The sequence below is a fragment of the Stegodyphus dumicola genome, chromosome 7 (assembly GCF_044657685.1).
Source record: "Stegodyphus dumicola isolate Sdum_Otavi_A_Nest chromosome 7, ASM4465768v1".
Classification (NCBI taxonomy): Eukaryota; Metazoa; Arthropoda; class Arachnida; order Araneae; family Eresidae; genus Stegodyphus; species Stegodyphus dumicola.
In genome coordinates this window covers 56,515,024-56,528,408 of record NC_140774.1, presented here as the reverse complement: position 1 = coordinate 56,528,408, position 13,385 = coordinate 56,515,024, and the positions used below count along the sequence as shown (strand labels likewise).

Below are 13,385 nucleotides of genomic sequence, written 5' to 3'. Positions count from 1 at the left end.
TCTTGATCGAATGTACAAATTGTATTCCTAACAGTTCACAAAACTTAAAAATTAATAATAATTAATACATAAAAAAAAAGCATTACTTTATTTAACACCTTTACAATTCATAAAAACAGTAACAATTGATTTCTTATTTTTAAAGAAAATTATAAAACAATTTACCTAAAATGTTCAAATTATAGAGTTTAAATCCTAGCGTATATCATTCCATGTTAAAGAACGAAGATACCAGCTATAAACAGAAACATTAAAAATGTATTTAAGGTATTTTGATTATTACTAAGTATTTTTTTTTCACATCTGGAAAGAAACCAACATGACATTGTGATATTTTTTAACATATTTATCAAATTACATAGAAAAAGAAAATTAATCCTTACGAATGAAAAGTAATCTTAGGAATCTTTTTCGAAAATCTGTTTGTGCATCCATATGCAACACAAGTTGACATGCTTCAAAAAGAAAAGGAAAAAAATATTGCAATTACAGACTTTTTGCACAAGTCACAGCGATAACAGGAACATGGCCGCCAAGCTTCACCGTTTGAGTTGAACCTTCCCTCCTTCTGTTCTAACCTCCTTGGGAAAAACACAGTGGAGCTTCCTTCATTTAACGTAGGCCCTTTCTATATACCTTTCCTTCGCACATAGTATGCTTGATTTTTCGCCCATCGGTGCAGAAAGACCTAGCGGTTGCAACAAAAGACATCTGTCTTTTTGTCTGTCTGTCTGTCGTGTTGTTGGATTGTAGGATTGGAAATATTCAAAAATAGTCGTATATCCCGTATATCATGTAAGCAGTGAATGAGCACTTTTTGTTACAAATTAGTTGAAAGTTTTCATTCTCTACAGCAGGGTACTTTTTCTTATTGTGTATGGTGAAGTATGGATTGTGTTTAACTGTCTAAAATAAAATAAGCAGCTTCTTCAAACTCTTTAAGCACTGCCTGACAACTCTAGAATTAAAACTACATGTAGTCGAACTGTAGCATACATGATGTAATAATTCTGATCATTCATTATTAAAGATTTATATATGCTCCGGACAAAAATTATGTTTGGTTTAACTGTAATAAACTTATTTTTCATGAACTTTGATAGATATGGTATATGTGTATCAAAAGTACATGTGTCTCAGGCAAAATATGTATTATCACTTTTATGACGATAATCAAATGTATATTAGCCTAAGATATTGAAAGCCACCCTGTGGTTACAGAAATTTCCATACAAAATAGAACAACATCCTGAAGTATGTATCTAGCACATGGATATCCACATGGCAGAGAAGTTAATGTGTGTGAGATATGTAACAAGTCATTTACCAAAGTGTGTAATTTAAAAGTACATATGCTTATTCACACAGAGAAACGTTACGTGTGTGAGCTGTGTAATAAGTCATTTACACACAACTGTCATTTAAACAGGCATAAGCTTATTCACACAGGCCAGAAACCTCATGTGTGTGAGGTCTGTCCAAAGTCATTCAGACAAAAAGATAGATTAATCAAACATCTTCTCATTCACACAGGAGAAAAACCATATCTATGTGAGGTGTGTAACATGTCATTTACAGAAAAAAGTAGTTTAAACAGGCATATGCTTATTCACAGTGGAGAGAAATCTTGTGTATGTAAGATTTGCAACAAGGCATTTAGACTAAAGGGCGATTTAAATCAGCATATGCTCATTCATACAGGTGAGAAACCTCATGTGTGCGATATATGTGACCGGTCATTTACACAAAAGTGCCAGTTAAACAAACATCTGCTTATTCACACAGGAGTGAAATTTTACATGTGTGAGATTTGTAACAAGGCACTTAGACTAAAGGGGGATTTAAATAAACATATGCGTATTCACACAGGAGAGAAACCTCATGTGTGTGAGATATGTTTTAAATCATTCACACAAAAAGATGCATTAAAAAAACATCTACTCATTCACACAGGAGAAAAACCTCATGCGTGTGAGGCATGTAACAAATCATTTAGATTAAGATGTGAGTTAAATAAACATATGCTTATTCACAACGGTGAGAAACCTTATGTGTGTGATGTATGTGACAAGCCATTTACACAAAAGTATGATTTAAACAAGCATTTGCTTATTCACACAGAAGAGAAACTGTACATATGTGAGATCTGTAACAAGGCATTTAAACAAAAGTGTAGTTTAAACAGGCATAAGTTCATCCACACAGGAGAGAAGCCACATGTATGCGAGTTGTGTAACATGTCATTTATAGAAAAAAGTAATTTAAACAGGCATATGCTTATTCACAGTGGAGAGAAATCTTATGTATGTAAGATTTGCAACAAGGCATTTAGACTAAAGGGAGATTTAAATCAGCATATGCTCATTCATACAGGTGAGAAACCTCATGTGTGTGAGGTGTGTAACATGTCATTTGCAGAAAAGGGTCGTTTAAACAAGCATGTACGTATTCACACAGGAGAAAAACCTCATGTGTGTAAGGCATGTAAAAAGTCATTTAGACGAAAAAAGGATTTAAACCAACATATGCTCATACACACTGGAGAGAAACCTCATGTGTGTGAGGTTTGTAATAAGTCATTTAGACTAAAGCAAGTTTTAAGTGAACATATTCTCACTCACACAGGAGAGAAACCTTATCTGTGTCCAGTTTGTAACAAGACATTTAGACAAAAGGGAACTTTAAATAAACATGCGCTTATCCATGCAAGAGAGAAACCTCGCATTTAATCAGCCAATGTTCTGTGCAGTATAGACTAAACTAGCTCAAGAAACATCATTATGTAAGGTCTGTAACTTGTCATTTTGTTTAAATTCTTAATAAACCATTTCGTTGTTTCTGTTCATACATATGCAAGATAAATCAAAATTGATGACTTGAAGCAACATTTACTTGGTATTTTAAAAGTTGCCTTATGAAAGAAAGGTTCTAAAAAAGTTCTTAATTCTAAAAAAAACCTCTTTATCATCAAATATGTACTTCCTTATCACATTGCTTTATCAATAATTGTTCCTTTTCCTGCTCACTTCCTAAGAACGGCATCAATTTTAGGAGTTCTTGCTGCTATTGCTGCTTATTTAAATTCATCAGTGAGATTTGTAACTAAGTGAAGTAACTAAATGAATCAGTTTAGTCACTTAATAGCAAATATCACATCCATCCTCCTCCCTTATATTATTTATTAATAGGTCAGTAAAATAGAAAATAACTATTTATTAATGTATACAGTCCATAAATAAAAATAATAACTCAGCTTGTCATTAATTTTTTTCAATTCATTTTAATTTAATTTCAAATTCAAACTGTCCATGGAATCGGAGTCGAACTGTTTTTAGCGAACAGCTCCAACTCCTTTTACCCCAAAATCTGCCCGATTCCAACTCCATGACTCTGACTCCTACTCCACAACCCTGGAGAGTATATCTGAATCCTTCCTTATTAATGCAACTTGAGAGATAAATAGAATATAACCAGATTTTGCACTTTACTATCACACTTCTGATTTTAATTCAAGGGACATGATCTATTTTGGAATTATATCCAATGGATTTTTGAAATATGACTGTAATAGAAATAACTAGGTTTTCCCAGATCATTTTAAAATTTATTTCATGGAATTCATTGAAGTAATACTGCATGTGTTTTAGTTTGCATATTTTATTTAATAAATTTAAGTATGTAATTTTTTTCATTATAGCCATAAATGTGTTTTAATTATTATTTACCATCTTAAAACCTAGATAAAAAAATTGCTGAAATTAATGAGATATTTGATTATCAGAATTCTAAAATTTTGAATGTTAAATGTTTGAAATTGCATATTTTAAATAGTTAATTTTGATGCAGTGTGTGATCTACCACTAACATTATTTTATTATCATTCGTTTTCATTATACATGGAGCTTTCTGATATGCATTTTATAACGAGGACGTGGATGGAAATGGAGCAACTTCTGAAAGGATTCATTCTGGAATCTTTCTCCGTACCATCTTTAAGTAATTGCTCTGTTTCAAGTAATTGCCGCAACTCCATAGATAAAATGCATATAGCCGAATTTCATATTCATGTAAGCATATATACCGAGTAAAATGCTTACCGCTCAACAGAGGCCTGTCAAAGAGTTGTTTCAGCACAAACATTCCATCACCAGATCTGTTTATTTTGATGCCCTCTGTCTGCCCTACATTTTTTCCTGGTATTTTTCAATCACTTTGTACATGTGCATGTGTATAAAATAAAAATTTAATTTTAATTTCAGACCCCTTAATTTTAATTTGGAAACTCTTCCTTTCTTTCCATTTTATATGCCAAGTTCTATTTCATTTCAACTAAAATTTAATGCATAAACATAACTGCTGCCCTCTTTAAGAAAATTGCTGCATACATCTCTCTAACCCACTAATCTAGAAATCCGTCCCTACTGCCAACAACGGGATAATAATAAAAAAAAAAAAAAAAAAAAAAAAAAAAAAAAAAAAACTGCCAAAATTTGGTAAATTACTTTAGAAGTTCCAAAAATTGTTTATTTAAAATATTATTTTCTGATCGATCTAATGACGTGAAGATCAAAACTCTGCGATGGTTAAAACAAGGATATGAGATAATACATAAGCTCTAAATAAAAACAGACCTGCTTCTAATTTTGAAACATTTCTTTGGAATAGTGTACAGTTAGAGATAATATGTGGAAAGTTTCATTAAAAGAATAAAAGATTTATTTCATGATTTAATCCAAACAAAGAAACCTAGTAAAACATAGTATTGCTAAAAAAATCAACATGAAATTTTACATTTTGATATGATTCGCTAAATATTTTCATGGAATTTTGACTCATCTGGAACTAGTCTGTAATTTCTTTATATATTTAGATCCCTCAGTGACCAAGTAGATAAGACAAGATTTTAGCTAATTTGATCTGTTTGGAATCCTGAAGCAGGCGTGCTTTTATGGTTCTTCCCACGCATAATGTAAATGGGAACTATCGTCCTTTAGAAAGACATCCTTTCCCAAGGAAGAAAGCCCTTGTGTGCTTTCAACTAAAATTTACAGGGTGTCCATAATTAAACTTGAAATTTGCGAGCAGTCTGTAGCAAAAACTATGCAGCAGAATTACATGAAAATTGGGTTATAGCAGAATGGACATGCTAGGAATTTTATCAAGGAGAAAAAAAAAAAAAAGAGTTTCAAAAGCCACCACTAGATGGTGTTGTGCAATGTAAACTATTGGCATAAGCAAATGTCATAACCATAATAATCCTGTACGCGCACTGCAACCCTATAAAGATGCGAGAGGTGAACTGCAGTCATACTCATTTCCAAGTCAAGGAAAATGACGTTAACTCTCCAGGAAAACCGCCTTACTGAGGAAATTGTTTTACCAAAATGGAGACTCTGCTACCAAAGCTTTGTGAAAATTTCGATCTTTGAAGTGGTTACAAAAAGGTCCACTCACTAGTCAAGGACTAACAAACATGATTAGGAAATTTGAAGCAACGGGGAACATTGGGGATTCAGTCAGGAAGGGGACGAAAGTGTGTTGCAGCACTAGTAGTGGATGATGTAGCGATGCAAGTGGAGAAAGCTTGCAAACCATCGGCAGCACTAGTGTTCGGCATATTGCAGCATCTGTTGACCAGCCTCGTTCCACGGTTCATAAGATTCCTCAAAAGGTCTTATGCTGTTATCCCTATAAACTGTTGCTAGTGCATCAGCTTTTACCAGTTCATCTGGATAGCTGACAAAACTTTTGCGTTGCAGTTTCTTGCGCGAATTGAGATCCAGGATGAATGGCCATGGAACATTTTGTGGATCGACGAGGCCCACTTTCATATGGAAGGTGCGGTTAACACTCACAATTGCCGTATTTCGGCTGCTACAAATCCACATCAATTCCTACAAATTCCATAACACTCTTGGCATGTAATGGTTTGGTGCTTCTTTACTGCAACCTTCATTGTGAATCCGTTTGTTTCTCCGAGAAGAACAGTGCCACAGGGCCTGTGACATGCACCATTACAGGCCTACAATACGCTTCGTTATTAGAGCAATCCATTATTCCAGCACTTCAGGCAAGGTGATGTGATATAACCACAGTGTTTATGCAGGATGGTGCTCCTCTACACATTGCCCGTTGTGTGAAACAAATGCTTCGGTGATGACAGAATCATCAGCTGGCAATTTCCTATTGGCTACTGGCCTCCTACATCCCCCGACTTGAATCCTTGCGACATTTGGCTGTGGAGATATCTCGAGGCCATGATCACATTTCTATCCGATCTTAAAGAAAGCATAGAATGTCATGTGCGTAACATTGCCCAGTTCATGCTGCTTTCAACAGTCTAACATGCGATTTTACGCTTCCAGATGTGGTAGCAGACAATGGTGGACATCATATTGAGCATGATTTGTAAACTTTTGTAGATTATTTATATGTTTTCAATAAAGCTATGATACGCCACCTAGGGGTGGTTTTTGAAACTTGTTTTTCCCCCCTCGATAAAATTTCCATCCTTTCATTCTGCCATTAACCAATTTTCATGCAATTCTGCTGTATAGTTATTGCTACAGACTGCTCGCAAATTTTAAGTTCTAAGCAACTTAAGCAAATTTTAAGACACCCTGTAAATATAAAAATCCATTCTCTTAATATGCTTCATTATATTTTTTATATGAATGAGTTTTGCATAATTTTTTTCAGCATTACTCTCTACCATGTAAAATTAAAATTTGGTGCACTTGTATTTTTATTTTTGAAGTTTCAATATTTTGCTGCAATTTGTCTACCTCTGTTTATTTATGTTTCTATAACAGTTAATTAATTACCTAATCCAGATGGAACACCGGTTTCACATAATAATATGATTAATAAAAGCAGAGGTTGCAAGATTGTTCATGCGCTAACTTTAATACATTAGTTAATTCTTTTTTTGTCAGAATACTGACTGTTGATCCAAATCAGCCATTATTTTATTTTTATGAAAAATAATGTTATCATATCGTATTAATTTTCACTGTTGTATTTCAAATTAATTAAAGTTTCCCTAAAATAGAAAAAAATCATTCATTCCTTATTAAATTTCTTAAACATCGTTGAGATAAGCGGAAATCTTTTGAATATTATAAATAGTCGCTGAAAGTTTTAATTGTATGCATCATCAATTTTTTTTTCCATTTCGAATTCTGCAACCATGGATCTGATATAAATGTTATCTGTACCATGTTTATATTACCTTCTGCTGAAACTTAATTATGAAGAAATATGAATATACTACTATGTGTGGACTACATTAAGAGATATTTAAGGCTTGTGAAAGAACATCGGAAATCAACAGATGTTTTATGTCAGGAGATTGTGTCGTCCTCCAGCTCAAAATATAGCCATTGAATTGCAAATACCGAGGATTATTAGTGCAACAACATTTTTGAAGTGCTATAAAATCTAAAATAAAGAAATTTTAGAAAAGATCTCTAATAATTATTCATCCTTTTTTTTTATGTTATCACTAGAGGGGGTAAAGATTTTCCAGTGGCAATTTATCAGCATTATTTTACTGCTGTCTATGATGTATGTGAAAGATGCCAACAAAATGTTTAGCATAAAACGGCAGTGTTTCGTGATTTTTAAGCTTTGGAAAATTTTGAGAGCGAGACAGAACTTTGGCACGATTTTTCGATATTAAGTAAAGACGGAAAACATGAAGCCTCCAGTGGAACAGTGTCTGAGCACCAGGGTACCTGGGCCGAAGGCCCTACCCCTTGTAGAATAAATTAGACGTTTCGATTTGTGTTACACAATAACCTGAGTGTAAACCTCGAACTGTACTATCCAATATTAATTAAGCTAACCGAAATAAATTTAACATAAAAAATTAAAGCTATTAAAAATAAGCAAATTAATTTAAAGTTATAAGATACACTCATGTCCATAAATTAAGGATAATACAAAATCAGGCAAAGGAAGAGTTAGAAGCAAAACAAATTTGGCTTATTTGTAAAGCTTATTTATTAAACAAAAGGTAAAGAGCAAAAAAAGATGTTATATGTTTGATATTATTAAAAAAATTAGCGATTTTTTCTCCCTGGAGCAAATTACAAAAACAACCTATTTACAAAAAACCAATATTACATGGTTGGTATGATTGTTAATACATTGTATGTCTCCCAGACGATGCAATACAGTCCGTACAATGCCTAGGCATGCTGAGTATCAAATTATCGATTTGATCTTGGGGGATATTACACCACTCAAAAAGCAATGCTCTCCGAAGTTCCGGTAGTTATGTAGGAGGAGGTTGACGGGCTGTAACTCGTCGGCCAAGTATGTCCCACACGTGCTCTACTGAATTCAAGTCCGGTGAGAATGCTGGCCAGTCCATACGGGTGATATCCTCCGATTGAAGGCGTTCGCTTACGATGTTTGCACGGTGAGGACGGGCGTTGTCATCCATAAACACAAATTGTGCACCAATGGCGCCCCGAAACAAACATACATGTTGTTCCAGAATGACGTCCCGATATATTTGGTTTGTCATGGTTCCAATTTGAACATGCAGGTCAGTTCTGGAACCCAGAATAATTCCACCCCAAACTAGCACTCCTGCACCACCGTAACGGTGTCATTCAATGATGTTTTCTTGGTGGTAATGGGTACCTGGAGCTCTCCATATGAAAGTCCGGCGAAAATCCTGAAATTTGCATATGATTCTTGAAGATGTGTGTAGTGATTTTACAGGTGATATATTTATTTTAGAGTTCGATTTCCACGTGACTCCCAATTATCCTTAATTTATGGACATGAGTGTATTTAAAGATGCAAAAACTAATAGCTACAGACCAGAAAGCCATCAAGCTGGAGCAAGATACGTGTAGAATGCTGCAAAAGTTCAAAAGTCCATGAGAAGTAAAAGTAAAAAGATTTACTCACAGGTGGTCATCAGCATAAATTTCTGTACAGTCTGAAGTACTCCTCTCAATTTCCAGCCCACCAGCGACCGAGCGGTCGCTGAACACTGGTAGTTCGGTTCGAGGTTCGAATCTCGCAAACGGGCTGGCTGCATGGATGTTTTCGTGGTTTTCCCCATGTGTAACGTGTATATGAGCCAGTTTCCCTTAGAAAGTCGTCCACGAAAAGCATCCCTTCCCTTAGGCAGATAGCCCTCGAGGCTTTTCCGTAATTAAATAACCTAAACCTAAACTTCTCAATTTCCCATCTAGGTTGGCATTCCGAAGGAAGCCTAGAATTTCGGAAAAAACTTTTAGCAGTTCTTGAATGTCCAGGCTAACAAATTAGGATAGGAATCCTTCCAGGATGTTTGGCGAAGTTGAAGGCTTGCTTCTCAATTTTTCGCTGTTGCTAGCATAACTTGGAGTCCTGATCTGCCGAGGGTTTGACTTAGTTAGCTCAGGAAAGTTCTCCCGTGTGGCATCTGGGGGTGGTTTCTACTCAGTTCTAGGTTGGCTTCTTTTCTCAAACTTCTCCTTGTATGCCGCGCAACCACGAAAACTGCTTACATTGTCCCCTTGGCAAAAAATGCAGCAGGGCGTTTCCTCTGGTTTTTTCAAGCAAGTGTTGCTCCTGTGAGGTCCTCCGCACTTGACGCATCTCTCAGTATTGTTGCATAGGTGCTGCATGTGTCCGAAGGCCTGGCAACGGAAACATTGCACAGGCCTTTTCTTTGGGTTCTATTTCTCCATTTGTATATCAAACTTGAAGACATTATTCAGTTGGAAATCTTGTTCCCTTCCGTATTTCGTTTGAGTTCGAAGAAAAATATGGGCATTTTGGTTTTCACTCCGTTTCTGCTGCTCTCAAACTGCTTCACCTTGACAGCAGGAAATTTCCCCCCCTTTTTCTCAGATTGTTGAGTATTGAGTCTTCTTTATTAGAGGCAGGGAGTCCCTTCAGAATAACCCTGATGTTCCGTTCATGGTGTGCCTGGCATGTATGAAATGCAGTATTCCGTTCCTTAAGAATTTTTCTTCATGCATTGATAATCCGCATAGCTTTTCACATAAACGTGAATGGTTCTGTACTTAACACTGGATTCGTAGCCATCAGAACAGATTTTGGAAAAGATTTCGTCAATTATCAGCCAATCCGGTGTATCGCACGGGAACACAATAGGCGGGGGTGTTTCCACTGCAGACACTCCTCCTTCTTCTCCTCCCTGGCTTGTGCTTTCCAGCGCTTCAAATCTGTTAGTCTGGGTGATTTCCATTGGCACATCGGAAATTGATGTTTCACGGGATTCTTCGGAAGTTTCCATTCCTGGTCACTCATCTCTTCGTCAATTCTAGGCTTCTTCCCGCTGATGTCAACAGTCGGTTTTTTGCGTGCCTGCTTTTACTGCTGTACTTGCGCCTGCTGCTCGTAAAGTTTCTTCACGGTCTCCATACCTCTCACATTTTTAAAGACATGATCTGCAGCAAAGCTTTGACTTCATCATCTTTGAGTTCTGAGACATTGGAACTGCTCTTGACCTCCTTTCCTTTAGATTTACCTTTCTTAGCACTGCTCGCGGCTAGGAAAACTCCCTTTCTAAACTTCACTGGCATCGATCTGGTCAACTGGAACGATTTTTCGGATTCCCTTTCACTTAAATCATCGTCCGTAACATCGTTCGGAGTCCTAAAGTAGGTCATTTTAAGTTGTACCCGCAGGTACCTCGGCAGAAAAACATGAACGAAGAAGATTCGAATACTTTGTAAAAGGGGCATTAATGATTTTCTCTTACTCGAACAAAACATGCTCTTCTTATTCCTTTGTTTGAATCATATACTCCGATTACTAAGTGTCTGAAACAGAATAAAAATTTGGTTTCCCAGCATCAGCCTCAGAGATCTCAGTAATAATTAAGTTAACTATGTAATTTCTATGTATGCAAAGTATAAATAAAAAAATTAATTTAACTATAAAGTTGTTTTATAAAGATTTATTCTGCCAAACTTGTTTTAACTTGCTGTAACTCTGCTTTATAAATTTGATAAAGTATTTCTCGACTTTGTAAATCACCACTCCTGTGGAACCGGTGGGCAGTTAGAAAATTTTACTAACATAGATGCAAAAGTAGGCGGTAGGTATAACTGTAAATAATGATAACTTGTTGACTTCACCTGCTATAAATAACGATAACCAAAATTTGCTATCAAAATTTAAAGAGCCTTGAAGAGGATATCCTCTGAACGAAAAGGCGAGAAATTTATAAGGATGAGTTTGAAAAATTGCAGATTATTATCCACACAATAAAAATGAATGTGGGAAGATCATGGTGTGTCAGCTATCACCAGTATTGCAAAAAGACGCCTTTTGAAAGCTGGATTATAAGCTATGTAAACCACATAGAAAACCTAAAGTAACTGTTTATGTAAAGACAAAACGATTTTTTGGGCCCAAATCTACGCTACATCGTTTTGTTAGGATTAGAGCTAGGTTTTTATTCAAAATGTAATTAATTTTCGTATTAAAGCTAATTTTATTAGTCCAAAGGGGCAATTTGCCCTAAAAGACTATTATTTTCGTTTTGGCATTTTGCGTTGGTTCACTATAAGTGTCTGATTCACTTTTCAAATTGTTGCCACCAAATATTAGCGCCTTGTATTATATTAAAAAAAATTAAATAATGAAGAATCTTCATAAATGTATGTATGTTTCTCGCATTGTAATAAAACAACGGTACCTAGAGCCATCCAATTTTGAATAACGTACGTTTCCACCCGAATATAGGCATCTGGAAACCCAAATTTGGAATTAGGAATTTGTTTTATTATCTATTTCATATTTTATAAAACTGTAACGAATTTTTGATTAAGAAACTCAACGATTTAAAAGCCAACAATGGCAACACTCTAAGGAAAAGAAACGGGGAAAAAAAAAAAAAAAAAAAAATTATCTTCATCGCTTGGAACTGTATCGGAAATTCTAAAGATATGCTCATTTTAAAATTATTTTGCGAGATTGCTGTTGAATTTAATTTTATGCTATGGTTTATGTGCGAAAAATATGATACTTAATAAATAAAGGTAACGCACAAAACGTTAAAAAAACGCTCCTATGAACGTAATTTAAAATCTACAACATTTCAGAATTTTTGTTTTCATTTTAAAAGTCTTTTATAGGGTTTTAGTTTATTCTTTCCTAAATAAGATACATTCTGCAACTGAAGAAGAGAAAGAATGACCTTGTTTGTTTACTTTAGCTAAGCATAAGTTACGTAAACTCTGAGGTCATCTACATTGTTTGTTAATATTAGGTATACATAAATCACGTGACCTTTGAGGTGATCGGAATGTATCTCAATGAGAAATATTTTTCTCATTATTCTTGACATTTTTTACCAGTAACTTCTTTCTTCCAGTGAGACTTCAAAAACTTAATGACAAGATTCAACATGTTTGTATGAAGCAAGGAGGCGCAAACAAAGAAAGCTGCATTTTAATTAAAATGAAACCTCCATCTTTAAAACATTTGGAGCTGAGTATCGTTTTGTGGTATTAAATATTATTATTAAAATATATTTAAATATTTAAAGTATATTTAAAGTGTATATTAAAGTGACTGCACTATATTTAAAGTGACTGCAGGTCACTAAAATACAAGATCTTCGAAGAACAGTTCTGCAGCTTTAGGTACGGTTTCTTCAAAGAGGTGCAATTTTTCAACAAGGCAGTACTGCTTGCCATACAGCCAGAATATTAAAAATTCATTATACATCTAAAGGGCTTTGCGTGCAAGTTCGGCCTTGAAATAGCTCTAACATGAGGACTGTGGAATATTTTAAAAAACAAAATCCATGGAAAAGAAGACAGATAAGTTTGTTCAGATTCTAGCAAAATTAACTTTTTATTTGCTGCTAGATCTTTACTTGAACTGTGAAGCGACTCTTCGCTAAGTTCAAACTGTATCAATGACAAGACGTAGGAAGGGTGAAAAGACCCTTTCATTCAATTCAAGAAGGAATTCTGGTGCTTACGAACTTATTCAATACTTTTGGCTGCAACTCAAAATAGAAATATAAAATTTAGAACTAAGTTAAAGACACAGCCGAAGCTGCACAGAGATAATTAACGCGAGTTGGCTGTTAGCCTTACCACCGACGTAGACAAACCGGCAATTAATATGAACAGTCGTAAAAAAGCAAGCTCAAATGTCAGGCAAACAACGTGGCCGAACGGCCGAACATATTGTGTCTGAAGTAACTCAGCTTAAATAGTATCTTTCTACGCGCGAAACTGAAATATCATTCTGGCAGGAAATGGCAGTGAGAGAAAATAGAAAAGATAAGTAACTGAACTGAACAAAACTGGTTAGTTTAAAACTAAATACTTCCTTACAAACTATTTGAAAGAGCCTCAAGACTTTGGGAATATAACAAGTTCTATTGCAAC

At 35.0% G+C, this 13,385-nt stretch overlaps 1 protein-coding gene across 1 annotated transcript; it reads left to right on the top strand.

Moving 5' to 3' along the window:
• Positions 1-539: 539 nt before the first annotated feature.
• LOC118183005 (uncharacterized) lies at positions 540-2,847 on the top strand. The gene has a single exon (XM_035352399.2). It carries the CDS (start codon positions 1,257-1,259, stop codon positions 2,727-2,729), a length of 1,473 nt encoding a protein of 490 aa, XP_035208290.1. The 5' UTR covers positions 540-1,256; the 3' UTR covers positions 2,730-2,847.
• Positions 2,848-13,385: the final 10,538 nt, after the last annotated feature.